We start from the raw sequence: 18,872 nt of genomic DNA on the forward strand, positions 1-18,872 counted from the left end.
TACGTGTTAATTGACAGGCGTGCGAAAGAGAGACTTTTGGATGTTAATGTGCTGAGAGGTGCAACTGGAGGGATGTCTGATCATTATCTTGTGGAGGCTAAGGTGAAGATTTGTATGGGTTTTCAGAAAAGAAGAGTGAATGTTGGGGTGAAGAGGGTGGTGAGAGTAAGTGAGCTTGAGAAGGAGACCTGTGTGAGGAAGTACCAGGAGAGACTGAGTACAGAATGGAAAAAGGTGAGAACAATGGAAGTAAGGGGAGTGGGGGAGGAATGGGATGTATTTAGGGAATCAGTGATGGATTGCGCAAAAGATGCTTGTGGCATGAGAAGAGTGGGAGGTGGGTTGATAAGAAAGGGTAGTGAGTGGTGGGATGAAGAAGTAAGAGTATTAGTGAAAGAGAAGAGAGAGGCATTTGGACAATTTTTGCAGGGAAAAAATGCAATTGAGTGGGAGATGTATAAAAGAAAGAGACAGGAGGTCAAGAGAAAGGTGCAAGAGGTGAAAAAAAGGGCAAATGAGAGTTGGGGTGAGAGAGTATCATTAAATTTTAGGGAGAATAAAAAGATGTTCTGGAAGGAGGTAAATAAAGTGCGTAAGACAAGGGAGCAAATGGGAACTTCGGTGAAGGGCGCAAGTGGGGAGGTGATAACAAGTAGTGGTGATGTGAGAAGGAGATGGAGTGAGTATTTTGAAGGTTTGTTGAATGTGTTTGAGGATAGAGTGGCAGATATAGGGTGTTTTGGTCGAGGTGGTGTGCAAAGTGAGAGGGTTAGGGAAAATGATTTGGTAAACAGAGAAGAGGTAGCGAAAGCTTTGCAGAAGATGAAAGCCGGCAAGGCAGCAGGTTTGGATGGTATTGCAGTGGAATTTATTAAAAAAGGGGGTGACTGTATTGTTGACTGGTTGGTAAGGTTATTTAATGTATGTATGACTCATGGTGAGGTGCCTGAGGATTGGCGGAATGCATGCATAGTGCCATTGTACAAAGGCAAAGGGGATAAGAGTGAGTGCTCAAATTACAGAGGTATAAGTCTGTTGAGTATTCCTGGTAAATTATATGGGAGGGTATTGATTGAGAGGGTGAAGGCATGTACAGAGCATCAGATTGGGGAAGAGCAGTGTGGTTTCAGAAGTGGTAGAGGATGTGTGGATCAGGTGTTTGCTTTGAAGAATGTATGTGAGAAATACTTAGAAAAGCAAATGGATTTGTATGTAGCATTTATGGATCTGGAGAAGGCATATGATAGAGTTGATAGAGATGCTCTGTGGAAGGTATTAAGAATATATGGTGTGGGAGGAAAGTTGTTAGAAGCAGTGAAAAGTTTTTATCGAGGATGTAAGGCATGTGTACGTGTAGGAAGAGAGGAAAGTGATTGGTTCTCAGTGAATGTAGGTTTGCGGCAGGGGTGTGTGATGTCTCCATGGTTGTTTAATTTGTTTATGGATGGGGTTGTTAGGGAGGTAAATGCAAGAGTTTTGGAAAGAGGGGCAAGTATGAAGTCTGTTGGGGATGAGAGAGCTTGGGAAGTGAGTCAGTTGTTGTTCGCTGATGATACAGCGCTGGTGGCTGATTCATGTGAGAAACTGCAGAAGCTGGTGACTGAGTTTGGAAAAGTGTGTGGAAGAAGAAAGTTAAGAGTAAATGTGAATAAGAGCAAGGTTATTAGGTACAGTAGGGTTGAGGGTCAAGTCAATTGGGAGGTGAGTTTGAATGGAGAAAAACTGGAGGAAGTGAAGTGTTTTAGATATCTGGGAGTGGATCTGGCAGCGGATGGAACCATGGAAGCGGAAGTGGATCATAGGGTGGGGGAGGGGGCGAAAATCCTGGGGGCCTTGAAGAATGTGTGGAAGTCGAGAACATTATCTCGGAAAGCAAAAATGGGTATGTTTGAAGGAATAGTGGTTCCAACAATGTTGTATGGTTGCGAGGCGTGGGCTATGGATAGAGTTGTGCGCAGGAGGATGGATGTGCTGGAAATGAGATGTTTGAGGACAATGTGTGGTGTAAGGTGGTTTGATCGAGTGAGTAACGTAAGGGTAAGAGAGATGTGTGGAAATAAAAAGAGCGTGGTTGAGAGAGCAGAAGAGGGTGCTTTGAAATGGTTTGGGCACATGGAGAGGATGAGTGAGGAAAGATTGACCAAGAGGATATATGTGTCGGAGGTGGAGGGAACAAGGAGAAGAGGGAGACCAAATTGGAGGTGGAAAGATGGAGTGAAAAAGATTTTGTGTGATCGGGGCCTGAACATGCAGGAGGGTGAAAGGAGGGCAAGGAATAGAGTGAATTGGAGTGATGTGGTATACCGGGGTTGACGTGCTGTCAGTGGATTGAAGCAGGGCATGTGAAGCGTCTGGGGTAAACCATGGAAAGCTGTGTAGGTATGTATATTTGCGTGTGTGGACGTATGTATATACATGTGTATGGGGGGGGGTTGGGCCATTTCTTTCGTCTGTTTCCTTGCGCTACCTCGCAAACGCGGGAGACAGCGACAAAGTATAATAAAAAATAATAAAAAATAGTAAGGTGCCTGAGGATTGATGGCATGCATTTATAGTACCACTGTTTAGAATTCAAACTTTAGAGGTATAGGTTTGTGGAGTGTACCTGATAAGTTATATGAGAAGGAGGTGATTGAAAGGGTGAAGGCATGCATGTAACAGAGCATCAGACTAGGGAGTTGCAGTGTGGCTTCAGTAGTCGAGGATGTGTGGATAAGGTGGTTGCTTTAAAAAATGTGTGAGAAATACTTAGAAAAACAGATGCATTTGTTTGTGGCATTTATGGATCTAGTGTTAGGGTTGATAAAGATGCCTTGTGGAAGATCTGAAGAATATACAGTGTGTGAGGAAACCTGCTAGAAACAATGAGAAGTTTTCATTAAGAGTGTAAGGCATGTACACAAGTTGAAAGGGAGGAGAGTGAGTGGTTCCAGGTGATGGTTTGTCTGTGGTAGGGATGTGTGATGTCATTTTACTGTTTAATTTGTTTATGGATGAGGTGGTGAGGGAAGGAAATAAGAGAAAGTCTTGGAGAGAGGGGAGAGCATGCAGTCAGTAGGGGATGAGAGGGCATGGGAAGTGAGTCAGTTGTTGTTTGCTGATGATGAAGCACTTTTGGCAGGTTCAAGTGAGAAACTGCAGAAGTTAGTGACTGAGTTTGGAAGAATGTGTGATAGGTGGAAGTTGAGAGCAAATGTGAACAAAAGCAAGGTTATTAGGTTTAGCAGGGTTTAGGGACAGGTTAAATAGGGTGCGAGTCTGAATGGAGGAAAATTGGAGGAAGTGAAGTGTTTTAGAGATCTGGGAGTGGACATGGCAGTGAATGGAACCATGGAAGCAGAAGTGAGACATGGGGTGGGTGAGGAGGCAAAGGTTCTGGGAGCACTGAAGAATGTGAGCAAAGAGAGATCATTATCTGGATGGGCAAAAATTGGAATCTTTGAAGGTATAGTATTCCCAACAATATTATATGGATGCGAGGCATGAGTTATAGGTAAGGTTGTGTAGAGGATGGTGGATGTGTTGGAAATTAAATATTTAAGAACAGTATGTGATGTAACATGGTTTGATTAAGTAATGAAAGGGTAAGAGAGCAGAGTGTTATAAAAAGAGTGTGACTGAGGGAGATGAAGAGGGTGTGATGATATGATCTGGATATATGGATAGAATGAGTAAGGAAAGGTTGACAAAGAGGGTATATGTGTCAAAAGTGGAGGGAGCAAGGAGAATGGGGAGGCCAATTTGGAGACGGAAGGATGGAGTGAAAAAGATTTCGAATGATCTAGGCCTGAGCATGCAGGAGGGTGAAAGGTGTGCACAGGATATGAATTGGAATGATGTGGTATATAGGGGTTTACGTGCAGTTAGTGAACTGAACCAGGGTACGTGAAACATCTGGAGTAAACCATGGAAAGGTCTTTGGGGGCCTGGTTTTAGGTAAGGAGCTGTATTTTTGGTGCATTACACATGACAGCTAAGGAATGGATGTGTGTGGATGAGGCCTTTCTTCATTTGTTTCTGGTGCTAACACAGGAAATAGCAATCAAGAATGAGAAAAAAAGGTTATATAAACATAAAATTAAATATAAATAAATGTGCAAGAGCTGTTACCAAGAAAATGGAACTTGTGAATTTTAGATGAAAGTAGAGGTCCCAAATGTTAAGACCTTTCATATGAAGGGGTAATTCAAGATTATATAGATAAGAGGGCACTCAGTGGTAGTAAAATTTTGATGTAATAATTGTAAATTAACAGGTTTGGTGAGGGTTATGGCATATTTGTGAATATGTTAATGTGAAGGAGTTCACTAATAATGGAGACTATTGCCGTAACCAACCCCTTAATTAATCCAAGTGTTAATTAAATGCTTAATTTTATGAAATACAGTCTTTTGACTCCAAATACTTAATCACCATATAGAGTAAAATCTATACCCAAATTTTCATTAAAATCAGAGGAAGTTGAAAATTTGAGCAACATGCAAGGCTATATATATTGCCTTGGATTCTTATTGATTTTTTTGAAAATGGCTTTTCTTCAAAAGTGAGGAAGTTGAAAATCTGACCAAAATGCAAGTCTATAGCCTTGTATTTTTCTTGATTTTTTTAAGAAATGGATTTTCTTTAAAGTTTCAGGTTAGATGCTCTTAAGTATGCTGAATATGAATCTGTGGTCAAAACCTAAAAATTCGTATAATCAGTCATGTAATTAGCATGTGAATATTATCATAATTAATCCAAGTGTTAATCAAATGCTTAACATTACGAAATACAGTCTTTTGACTCCAAATATTTATTCAACATATAGAATAACATCTACAAAGAGATTTTCATTAAAATCTGAGTAAGTTCAAAATCTGAGCAAAATGCAAGGATATAGCCTTGGATATTTCTTAATTTTTTTGGAAAAAATTGATTTTCTTCAAATTTACAGCATAGATGCTCTTTAGTATGCTGAATATGAATCTGTGCTCAAAACCTGAAAATTCATATAATTAGTCGAGTAATTACCTGAGCAATCTGAGCAAAATGCAAGGCATTCCTGAAGGGAACAATCAACTGAAATATAGATAGATAGAAAGGTTTGCAAGAAGTTTTAAACATATAAAGTGAATTTTTTCCATAAAATTGTATTAGATAAATAAGTGAAGAAAAGTCACACTCAGGAGAATTATGGTAACAGATGAAATTAGTAAAGGACATAGTATAGAACACACAGATGTGGAAAACTGACAAAGTGCATATAATTAATGTTTGTAGGAAGAATGACAAAGCATATTTAAGGGAGGTAAGTGTTTGTAAAGTATTAAGAGAACCGAAGTCAGCATAGGAGGGCAGATTGATGAAGACTGCACAAGGAAGGATAAATGCCAAATTTGCAATGTCTTTGGTCTTTACAAAGTTGAAAGCAAACTAGTTGGAGATATCAAGAGAAACCTCTTTCATACCCATTGTCATAACCATTAATATCTTCATTGACAGGATTTATTGCTGACACAACTGGAGACTATATGGTACCATTTCTGGTATCAGGTATCTTCATTGTTGCATGTGGGTTGATCCTTAATGCAATTCCAATTATACAGCGTTACAAAAACCAGTACCCATCTTCTACCTCCTCCCCAATAGACACTCCAAAGAATGAATCCCCTACAGCAACTCCAACCAACACTTTCAAGAAAAAATCTGGACCAGCGCAAGTCTAATGGGCCATAAAATTTGCTCTGAATATATCAGTGAATATTTATGATTGCTATACAATATGTAGTCAGTGAACAACTTTTGGAAAATAAGAAGTATGTTGAGAGTTTTATAATTCAGCAGGTTATCAAGATCATAAAATGAAGTTAACACTTGCTAACAGTTTCAGCATAACACACACTGCACTTTTTAAAAATTGCTCTCGAATATTTTGCACAACTTTGTTTTTCTAATGTTCATAAATTTCAAACTTATGACCTTCAATACTATATAAATATAAAATGTTTTGCATATTATAGTTTGTAGGTTCACACGTTAGAAATTAATGAAATTTCTATGGAAACCTTTGTGGTATTTTATATTGTATAGTAATGTTAGGTGGTTTATGCCACATGCCTATTATAGGTAAATTTGCTATCGTATAAGTATGTCTTTAAGAGGATATTGATATTAGATTAGTAATATCATGATTATGTTGGGTGATCATTTTTTTTTTTTTTTTTTTTTTTTTTGCTTTGTCGCTGTCTCCCGCATTTGCGAGGTAGCGCAAGGAAACAGACGAAAGAAATGGCCCAACCCACCCCCATACACATGTATATACATACGTCCACACACGCAAATATACATACCTACACAGCTTTCCATGGTTTACCCCAGACGCTTCAGATGCCTTGATTCAATCCACTGACAGCACGTCAACCCCGGTATACCACATCGCTCCAATTCACTCTATTCCTTGCCCTCCTTTCATCCTCCTGCATGTTCAGGCCCCAATCACGCAAAATCTTTTTCACTCCATCTTTCCACCTCCAATTTGGTCTCCCTCTTCTCCTCGTTCCCTCCACCTCCGACACATATATCCTCTTGGTCAATCTTTCCTCACTCATTCTCTCCATGTGACCAAACCATTTCAAAATACCCTCTTCTGCTCTCTCAACCACGCTCTTTTTATTTCCACACATCTCTCTTACCCTTACATTACTTACTCGATCAAACCACCTCACACCACACATTGTCCTCAAACATCTCATTTCCAGCACATCCATCCTCCTGCGCACAACTCTATCCATAGCCCACACCTCGCAACCATACAACATTGTTGGAACCACTATTCCTTCAAACATACCCATTTTTGCTTTCCGAGATAATGTTCTCGACTTCCACACATTCTTCAAGGCTCCCAGAATTTTCGCCCCCTCCCCTACCCTATGATCCACTTCCGCTTCCATGGTTCCATCCGCTGCCAGATCCACTCCCAGATATCTAAAACACTTCACTTCCTCCAGTTTTTCTCCATTCAAACTCACCTCCCAATTGACTTGACCCTCAACCCTACTGTACCTAATAACCTTGCTCTTATTCACATTTACTCTTAACTTTCTTCTTTCACACACTTTACCAAACTCAGTCACCAGCTTCTGCAGTTTCTCACATGAATCAGCCATCAGAGAACAACAACTGACTCACTTCCCAAGCTCTCTCATCCACAACAGACTTCATACTTGCCCCTCTTTCCAAAACTCTTGCATTCACCTCCCTAACAGCCCCATCCATAAACAAATTAAACAACCATGGAGACATCACACACCCCTGCCACAAACCTACATTCACTGAGAACCAATCACTTTCCTCTCTTCCTACACGTACACATGCCTTACATCCTCGATAAAAACTTTTCACTGCTTCTAACAACTTGCCTCCCCCACCATATATTCTTAGTACCTTCCACAGAGCATCTCTATCAACTCTATCATATGCCTTCTCCAGATCCATAAATGCTACATACAAATCCATTTGCTTTTCTAAGTATTTCTCACATACATTCTTCAAAGCAAACACTTGATCCACACATCCTCTACCACTTCTGAAACCACACTGCTCTTCCCCAATCTGATGCTCTGTACATGCCTTCACCCTCTCAATCAATACCCTCCCATATAATTTACCAGGAATACTCAACAAACTTATACCTCTGTAGTTTGAGGTCCAAATGCCTCTCTCTTCTCTTTCACTAATAATCTTACTTCTTCATCCCACCACTCACTACCCTTTCTAATCAACCCACCTCCCACGCTTCTCATGCCACAGGCATCTTTTGCGCAATGCCATCACTGCTTCCCTAAATACAACCCATTCCTCCCTCACTCCCCTTACCTCCTTTGTTCTCACCTTTTTCCATTCTGTACTCAGTCTCTCCTGGTACTTCCTCACACAAGTCTTCTTCCCAAGCTCACTTACTCTCACCACCCTCTTCACCCCAACATTCTCTCTTCTTTTCCGAAAACCCCTACAAATCTTCACCTTCGCCTCCACAAGATAATGATCAGACATCCCTCCAGTTGCACCTCTCAGCACATTAACATCCAAAAGTCTCTCTTTCGCGCACCTGTCAATTAACACATAATCCAATAACGCTCTCTGGCCATCTCTCCTACTTACATACGTGTACTTATGTATATCTCACTTTTTAAACCAGGTATTCCCAATCACCAGTCCTTTTTCAGCACATAAATCTACAAGCTCTTCACCATTTCCATTTACAACACTGAACACCCCATGTATACCAATTATTCCCTCATATATATATATATATATATATATATATATATATATATATATATATATATATATATATATATTTTTTTTTTTTTGTCGGTCTCCCGCGTTTGCGAGGTAGCGCAAGGAAACAGACGAAAGAAATGGCCCAACCCACCCCCATACACATGTATATACATACGTCCACACACGCAAATATACATACCTACACAGCTTTCCATGGTTTACCCCAGACGCTTCACATGCCCTGATTCAATCCACTGACAGCACGTCAACCCCGGTATACCACATCGCTCCAATTCACTCTATTCCTTGCCCTCCTTTCACCCTCCTGCATGTTCAGGCCCCAATCACACAAAATCTTTTTCACTCCATCTTTCCACCTCCAATTTGGTCTCCCTCTTCTCCTCGTTCCCTCCACCTCCGACACATATATCCTCTTGGTCAATCTTTCCTCACTCATTCTCTCCATGTGCCCAAACCATTTCAAAACACCCTCTTCTGCTCTCTCAACCACGCTCTTTTTATTTCCACACATCTCTCTTACCCTTACGTTACTCACTCGATCAAACCACCTCACACCACACATTGTCCTCAAACATCTCATTTCCAGCACATCCATCCTCCTGCGCACAACTCTATCCATAGCCCACGCCTCGCAACCATACAAAATTGTTGGAACCACTATTCCTTCAAACATACCCATTTTTGCTTTCCGAGATAATGTTCTCGACTTCCACACATTCTTCAAGGCTCCCAGAATTTTCGCCCCCTCCCCCACCCTATGATCCACTTCCGCTTCCATGGTTCCATCCGCTGCCAGATCCACTCCCAGATATCTAAAACACTTCACTTCCTCCAGTTTTTCTCCATTCAAACTCACCTCCCAATTGACTTGACCCTCAACCCTACTGTACCTAATAACCTTGCTCTTATTCACATTTACTCTTAACTTTCGTCTTTCACACACTTTACCAAACTCAGTCACCAGCTTCTGCAGTTTCTCACATGAATCAGCCACCAGCGCTGTATCATCAGCGAACAACAACTGACTCACTTCCCAAGCTCTCTCATCCCCAACAGACTTCATACTTGCCCCTCTTTCCAAAACTCTTGCATTCACCTCCCTAACAACCCCATCCATAAACAAATTAAACAACCATGGAGACATCACACATCCCTGCCGCAAACCTACATTCACTGAGAACCAATATATATATATGCAGTATATATATCTTTTTCTTTCGCACTATCCGCCATTTCCCGCATTAGCGAGGTAGCGTTAAGAACAGAGGACTGGGCCTTTGAGGAAATATCCTCACCTGGCCCCCTTCTCAGTTCCTTCTTTTGGAAAATTAAAAAAAAAATGAGAGGGGAGGATTTCCAGCCCCCCGCTCACTTCCCTTTTAGTCGCCTTCTACAACACGCAGGGAATACGTGGGAAGGTATATATATATATATATATATATATATATATATATATATATATATATATATATATATATATATATATATATATAAAACTGGAGGAAGTAAAGTGTTTTAGATATCTGGGAGTGAATCTGGCAGTGGATGGAACCATGGAAGCGGAAGTGAATCGTAGGGTGGGGGAGGTGGCGAAAATCCTGGGAGCCTTGAAGAATGTGTGGAAGTCAAGAACATTATCTCCGAAAGCAAAAATGGCTATGTTTGAAGGAAAAGTGGTTCCACCAATGTTGTATGGTTGCATGTCGTGGGCTATGGATAGAGTTGTGCGAAGGAGGGTGGATGTGCTGGAAATGAGATGTTTGAGGACAGTATGTGGTGTGAGGTGGTTTGATCGAGTAAGTAATGATAGGGTAAGAGAGATGTGTGGAAATAAAAAGAGCGTGGTTGAGAGAGCAGATGAGGGTGTTTTGAAATGGTTTGGGCACATAGAGAGAATGAGTAAGGAAAGATTGTCCAAGAGGATATATGTGTCAGAGGTGGAGGGAACGAGGAAAAGTGGGAGACCAAATTGGAGGCGGAAAGATGGAGTGAAAAAGATTTTGAGTGATCGGGGCCTGAACATGCAGGAGGGTGAAAGGCGGGCAAGGAATAGAGTGAATTGGATCGATGTGGTATACCAGGGTCGACGTGCTGTCAGTGGATTGAACCAGGGCATGTGAAGCGTCTGGGGTAAACCATGGAAAGTTCTGTGGGGCCTGGATGTGGAAAGGGATCTGTGGTTTCGGGCATTATTGCATGACAGCTAGAGACTGAGTGTGAACGAATGTGGCCTTTGTTGTCTTTTCCTAGCGCTACCTCGCACACATGAGGGGGGAGGGGGATGTTATTCCATGTGTGGCAAGGTGGCGATGGGAATGAATAAAGGCAGACAGTGTGAATTGTGTGCATGTGTATATATGTATGTATCTGTGTGTGTATATATATGTGTACACTGAGATGTATGGGTATGTATATTTGCGTGTGTGGATGTGTATGTATATACATGTGTATGGGGGTGGGTTGGGCCATTTCTTTCGTCTGTTTCCTTGCGCTACCTCGCAAACGTGGGAGACAGCGACAAAGCAAAATAATAATAATAATATATATACATATGGCTATTTCATCTGGATGAGTTCTAAATATCACATCTAAGAATAGTGTATTTAAAGGCAAAAGCAATCTTCAGAAAAAAGTTCCATTGATAAAAAGCACATCTACCTACTGCTCATGTTTTAATATTGCTTCATGTGGTAAGATCAGCCTGGTGCTGTTAGCATGATAAAATATATTTCTCCAAGGAAATCTTTTATAAATCCCACTGGCTATGACTAACAAATAATATTGATTCATTTCCACTGATTTCATCTCTATCATTACTACTGGAAGTGTATTACCAACTAACTAAAAGGCTGCTGTGCCCTCCCAACAATCCCAACCATTTTCTAGCCAACTTTGGATATTTTCCTTCTTTTTTTTTTTTTTTTTTTTTTATACTTTGTCGCTGTCTCCCACGTTTGCGAGGTAGCGCAAGGAAACAGACGAAAGAAATGCCCCCCCCCATACACATGTATATACATACGTCCACACACGCAAATATACATACCTACACAGCTTTCCATGGTTTACCCCAGATGCTTCACATGCCTTGATTCAATCCACTGACAGCACGTCAGCCCCGGTATACCACATCGCTCCAATTCACTCTATTCCTTGCCCTCCTTTCACCCTCCTGCATGTTCAGGCCCCGAACACACAAAATCTTTTTCACTCCATCTTTCCACCTCCAATTTGGTCTCCCTCTTCTCCTTGTTCCCTCCACCTCCGACACATATATCCTCTTGGTCAATCTTTCCTAACTCATCCTCTCCATGTGCCCAAACCACTTCAAAACACCCTCTTCTGCTCTCTCAACCATGCTCTTTTTATTTCCACACATCTCTCTTACCCTTACGTTACTCACTCGATCAAACCACCTCACACCACACATTGTCCTCAAACATCTCATTTCCAGCACATCCATCCTCCTGCGCACAACTCTATCCATAGCCCACGCCTCGCAACCATACAACATTGTTGGAACCACTATTCCTTCAAACATACCCATTTTTGCTTTCCGAGATAATGTTCTCGACTTCCACACATTCTTCAAGGCTCCCAGAATTTTCGCCCCCTCCCCCACCCTATGATCCACTTCCGCTTCCATGGTTCCATCCGCTGCCAGATCCACTCCCAGATATCTAAAACACTTTACTTCCTCCAGTTTTTCTCCATTCAAACTTACCTCCCAATTGACTTGACCCCCAACCCTACTGTACCTAATAACCTTGCTCTTATTCACATTTACTCTTAACTTTCTTCTTTCACACACTTTACCAAACTCAGTCACCAGCTTCTGCAGTTTCTCACATGAATCAGCCACCAGCACTGTATCATCAGCGAACAACAGCTGACTCACTTCCCAAGCTCTCTCATCCACAACAGACTTCATACTTGCCCCTCTTTCCAAAACTCTTGCATTCACCTCCCTAACAACCCCATCCATAAACAAATTTAACAACCATGGAGACATCACACACCCCTGCCACGAACCTACATTCACTGAGAACCAATCACTTTCCTCTCTTCCTACACGTACACATGCCTTACATCCTCGATAAAAACTTTTCACTGCTTCTAATAACTTGCCTCCCACACCATATATTCTTAATACCTTCCACAGAGCATCTCTATCAACTCTATCATATGCCTTCTCCAGATCCATAAATGCTACATACAAATCCATTTTCTTTTCTAAGTATTTCTCACATACATTCTTCAAAGCAAACACCTGATCCACACATCCTCTACCACTTCTGAAACCACACTGCTCTTCCCCAATCTGATGCTCTGTACATGACTTCACCCTCTCAATCAATACCCTCCCATATAATTTACCAGGAATACTCAACAAACTTATACCTCTGTAATTTGAGCACTCACTCTTATCCCCTTTGCCTTTGTACAATGGCACTATGCACACATTCCGCCAATCCTCAGGCACCTCACCATGAGTCATACATACATTAAATAACCTTACCAACCAGTCAATAATACAGTCACCCCCTTTTTTAATAAATTCCACTGCAATACCATCCAAACCTGCTGCCTTGCCGGCTTTCATCTTCCACAAAGCTTTTACTACCTCTTCTCTGTTTACCAAATCATTTTCCCTAACCCTCTCACTTTGCACACCACCTCGACCAAAACACCCTATATCTGCCACTCTATCATCAAACACATTCAACAAACCTTCAAAATACTAACTCCATCTCCTTCTCACATCACCACTACTATATATATATATATATATATATATATATATATATATATATATATATATATATATATATATATATATATATATATGTGTGTGTGATCGGGGCCTGAACATGCAGGAGGGTGAAAGGAGGGCAAGGAATAGAGTGAATTGGAGCGATGTGGTATACAGGGGTTGACGTGCTGTCAGTGGATTGAATCAAGGCATGTGAAGCGTCCGGGGTAAACCATGGAAAGCTGTGTAGGTATGTATATTTGTGTGTGTGGACGTGTGTATGTATATGTGTATGGGGGGGGTTGGGCCATTTCTTTCGTCTGTTTCCTTGCGCTACCTCGCAAACGCGGGAGACAGCGACAAAGTATAAAAAAAAAAAAAAAAAAAAAAAAATATATATATATATATATATATATATATATATATATATATACACACACAGACATATACATATATACACATGTACATAATTCATACTGTCTGCCTTTATTCATTACTGTCGCCACCCCGCCACACATAAAATGACAAACCCCCCTCATGTGCGTGAGGTAGCACTAGGAAAAGACAACAAAGGCCACATTCGTTCACACTCAGTCTCTACCTGTCATGTATAATGCACTAAACCCACAGCTCCCTTTCCACATCCAGGCCCCACAAAACTTTCCATGATTTACCCCAAACGCTTCACATGCCCTGGTTCAATCCATTGACAGCACGTCGACCCCGGTATACCACATCGTTCCAATTCACTCTATTCCTTGCATGCCTTTCACCCTCTGCAAGTTCAGGTCCCAATCACTTAAAATCTCTTTCACTCCATCCTTCTACCTCCAATTTGGTCTCCCACTTCTCCTTGTTGCCTCCACCTCTGACATATATCCTCTTGGTCAATCTTTCCTCACTCATTCTCTCCATGTGACCAAACCATTTCAAAACACCCTCTTCTGCTCTCTCAACCACACTCTTTTTATTACCACACATCTCTCTTACCCTTTCATTACTTACTCGGTGAAACCACCTCACACCACATATTGTCCTCAAAAATCTCATTTCCAGCACATCCACCCTCCTTTGCACAACTCTATTTACAGCCCACGCCTCGCAACCATATGACATTGTCGGAACCACCATTCCTTCAAACATACCCATTTTTGCTTTCAGAGATAATGTTCTCGCCTTCCACACATTTTTCAACGCTTCCAGAACTTTCGCCCCCTACCCCACCCTATGACTCACTTCTGTTTCCATGATTCCATCCACTGCCAAATCCACTCCCAGATATCTAAAACACTTCACTTCCTCCAGTTTTTCTCCATTCAAACTTACCTCTCAATTGACTTGTCCCTCAACCCTACTGTACCTAATATCCTTGCTCTTATTCACATTTACTCTCAGCTTTCTTCTTTCACACACTTTACCAAACTCATCACCAGCTTCAGCAGTTTCTCACCCGAATCAGCCACCAGCGCTGTATCATCAGCGAACAACAACTGACTCACTTCCCGAGCTCTCGCATCCACAACAGACTGCATACTTGCCCCTCTCTCCAAAACTCTCATTCACCTCCCTAACAACCCCAACCATATACAAATTAAACAACCATGGAGACATCACGCACCCCTGCCACAAACCGACATTCACTGAAAACCAATCACTTTCCTCTCTTCCTACTCATACACATGCCTTACATCCTCTATAAAAACTTTTCACTGCTTCTAACAACTTGCCTCCCACACCACATTGTCATTTTCTTTAAGGAAGGATGTTTTATTAGCATACTTGCTGGACAGATATATAGATATATGCCAAAAATTTTAATAATACAGACATATTCCTGAAGATTTCAGGTATAACTATCTCGTTAGTGGTTTGCCATACTGTGCAAATAATTGTTATTAATCCTCATACTGATATACAGTATCTTCTCTCAGATGAAAAGAATTCATTTTCTGCCAAAAACCATGACAATATGTTTCAATAAGTGCCATGAACTTGCATCTTAAGGTTTATTCACCTAGGTCTTAGCATTTCCCTTGAAAAGCATATCCAAATGATGAGGGATCCATGTTTAACTTCACATAATTAGATTACATATTGGTAGAATAACATTTGCAGAATGGGAGTGGTTCTGTTTAGATTAAAGAAAGTTTCATTACAACTAGAATCCCTATCATATGTGATTTAACAATCCAACTTTATCAAAATATGTAATGAAAATATAAACTTCAAATCTTCATTTTTACTTCCTAACTTCACTTCAATTCCTTTATGATTTCCTCTCTTTTTACCTCTATCTTCCCTGCTCCCATCTTTCTCCTATGTACATAGTTAATTGAAGCAGCTCTCATTTTATGAATTCATGCACAAGTGTAATTGGCAACTAATCCACCTATGTGAAACCAAATCACCATGCATAACTATTCAACAAATGTTTTGAAATTTTACTTCTGGAAATGGTTAACAAATCAAAATGTTTTGGATAAGAGTCTGTATGTACCACCCTGTTTTCACTCCAAAATAGGACAACATTTTACCTTTCACTGACATTTACTTATATGGGACTATGATTCATTTCATACAAACAAAAATGTCTCTAACCTTTGAACATTACAATTCATAAACCAAAATAATCCAATCTTTTCAATATCAAACTGCCTCTTCTGCATCAGTTTAGTAGCATCAAGACCAAATGAACAATAACCTCACTTGCATACAACCATTCAACAGATATCATAAGTAATGTACTGAAACCATAGCCTGCCATCCACAGACTAGCCCTAAGGGTACTCTGTGGTATCCCTTGATTGCTTCACATACCCTCTTTCAGTCTACAGCCAGCATGTCACCACTATGTACCACACAGATCGAATCCATTCAGTTTCAAGCATGCTCTGGCTCTCATGAGTGTTCTGGTTGTACCCTAAACCCTGTTTCACTCCATCCTTCAAACTCTCTCTCTCTCTCTCTCTCTCTCTCTCTCTCTCTCTCTCTCTCTCTCTCTCTCTCTCTCTCTCTCTCTCTCTCTCTCTCTCTCATTTCTTCTCTGCTCATTTCATTCATATGTCCTTTGGATTTCAGCACATCATGGCCAGCCCCCTTAGTCAAACTTTATTTCGTATCACACCTCTCTTACAATGTCATTCCTTGCCCAATCAATGCACCTTACACCATATATCCTCAGGCACTTCATTTCCAGTAGATCCACCCTTTATCTTTTGTAAACAAGGCCCACGATTTATATCCATACAACAATCTCAGGACCAGTATACCTTTAAATATAGCCTTATTTGCCCCCAAAAAACACTATCATCTTCCACATGCTCCTAAGTGCTTTGACTTACTTTGGCTATCATGGTGGTTCCATCTACTTTTACATCAAAACTTAAAACCCTTCACTTCTGCCAGATCTTCCCCATTCAAACTTACACACTCAAGCTATCCTGTCTTATTCCCCTGCTGCAACTTTTTACCATGTTTTTGTTTACATTTACTCTCAACTTATTCCTTTCACAGACTCTCTTAAACTCTGCCACCATCTCCTAAAGTTTCTCTCTCAAGGCTGTCATCAAAATCATGTCATGTGCACACAGCACCTGATTTATCTCATATGCTCCTGACACCCCCCCCAACACACACACACACACACTCCATGAATACCCTCAGATTTAAATCCATCACCACCCCATGCACAGTGTGATTGAATAACTAGTGACAATACACATCCTTGATGGAGACTCACCTTCATCAGCAACATCTCATTCTCCTTCCTTCCTAATTGCTAACATGCCCTACTCTCCTGATATCTCCTCAGTGCCTCTAGTAACTTTCCATGTGATCAGTTTATTCACAACACCCTCTACAATGGCTCTTTGTCAGCCCTATCTTATGTTTCTCCAGATTCATGAACACCTTTTACAATACACTCTCTTCAAGAATTTTTACACAAAATTCTTCAAAAAACACCCGGTCCACACACCCTGTATCTCTCCTGAAGTTACATTGCTCCACCCAAGTAAGATGTTATATGCATACCTTAACACTCAGTCACCACTCTCCCTTACATCTTACCTAGTGTACTCTTGAAACTTACTTCACTTAAATACGCACACTCAAGCAATGCTTCCCTAAACACCTCCCATTCTCTGTATTTCCTTTACACCTCATATATTCCATTCTTCACTCAATCTCTCATGGTATCTGTATGCACAGGCTTCTTTTTGAAACTCATTCACTTTCACCTCTTTTTTTCACACTTGTCACTTCTTAGTCACCTATAACCACTACAAATTTTCACACCTGCTTCCCTCTCAACATGCTTATATCCAACAAACTATCCTTTGCAAGCTTGTCACTTAGCACATACCCAATAATACTTGTTGACACCCAACTTCACTCACCAATATATAATCATATACACAGCTTTTTTTTAAACCAAATATTCCTTATCATTCCTGTTTCAACTCACAATGTGACAAGCTTTTCCTATCTTCACTTACAATGGGAACCCCTTACCCCCTAATTATACCTTGAACTGCCACATCCACTCTTGCATTCAGACCCCCTAGTTCCAAGATTCGATCCCTTGCACCAAAATTGCTAAAGTACTTTTTTTTTCTTTCCCCTCACTACCACTTGCTTATGCACCAACAATCATCCACCTTTCATTGTCTACTTTAATCCTAACCTAGGTCAATCTTGAACTTGCTTCCTTACACTCTTTATACCAGTCTCACAACTCATTCTTCATCAGGAGTGCCAACCTTTCTTTCATTTTGACCACCTCACTAACCCCAGACTTTGTAGACCCTGAGCATTCCCAGACCATTCCACCATATTTTCTATCATCTTAGATTAACTCAGAGCCAGAACATCCAAGTTTCTTTCATCAACAATCCATATTATGCTTAAATACATCACTAGCATGATCACTGTGCATTTTCAGTAATTTCATTTTTAATACCAAAATAATCCAATCTACAATCAAATATTTAGAAATACCACATGATAAAGTCTAAACTATGTTAGAGAGCTGATGTGGGTACACACACTTGATTTTTTTTTTACATGATCATTATTTTGCTGTAATAAAGTGGCTGTTATTTAATGAACACAGGCATAACATAAATTGGTGGGCTCGACATATATGAAAATATTTATGGCTCTATCAAACTGTCTTAAACATTTAAATATAACAATTTTGAGTTACTAGGTTATGCCAATAACATAGTATGCTGCATCAGGACATGAGGTCTAGGTTGCAGCACGAAGTGCCAACAGAGGTGAGGCACTTGCTTAGTCATGATAAGCACACCTGGGTACTGCTATCCTCCACCCTAAACTAGCTTTTACTTTTTCCTTGAAACTTTGTCACTTACTTCATTTACAAGCTTAAATAATATAACAGACATGAGGAAGTCAATTAGGAAAAAATGTCGGTTTATGAAAATATTATGAGCCTACAAGGCTACGCCATTGTCAACAGTAATCAAAGATAACTAATAATAAGTGTATATCAATTATCATAATTTACTGGTATATGGTATATCATGTATATATGTATGGTTTTTTTTATGTGATCAAGGTAAACACCTGTTACAACATACAACTATGCACTATTAAAATACAATAAGAAGTTTTCAATACTTAATGTCACAGTTGTTAATGGTGTCATTGTAATAATCCTCACCATGAAACAGTACAGCAGTTAAGACTGCAAGTTGAACCAGTCATATTGAAAAAAAAAAATGTCATTAAATAACTCAACATACAACTTAGAATGAGTAAAATGTTAATATAATAAAAAGAAATAAATCTCGTGTAAGCCACTTCCCACTATATG

The 18,872-nt window shown here is 40.3% G+C and overlaps 1 protein-coding gene across 3 annotated transcripts in view; it reads left to right on the top strand.

Annotated features, from left to right (window-relative positions):
- LOC139757751 (uncharacterized) overlaps positions 1-9,778 on the top strand; it is a 136,627-nt gene extending 126,849 nt beyond the window's left edge. For all 3 annotated transcript variants that reach the window (XM_071678509.1, XM_071678508.1, XM_071678507.1), the window contains one exon: positions 5,482-9,778. In XM_071678509.1, the coding sequence (XP_071534610.1) occupies positions 5,482-5,705 (224 nt within the window). In that variant the 3' untranslated portion in view covers positions 5,706-9,778. The remainder of the gene's footprint in view (positions 1-5,481) is intronic.
- Positions 9,779-18,872: the final 9,094 nt, after the last annotated feature.

The sequence above is a fragment of the Panulirus ornatus genome, chromosome 28, assembly GCF_036320965.1.
Source record: "Panulirus ornatus isolate Po-2019 chromosome 28, ASM3632096v1, whole genome shotgun sequence".
In the NCBI taxonomy this organism is placed as follows: domain Eukaryota; kingdom Metazoa; phylum Arthropoda; class Malacostraca; order Decapoda; family Palinuridae; genus Panulirus; species Panulirus ornatus.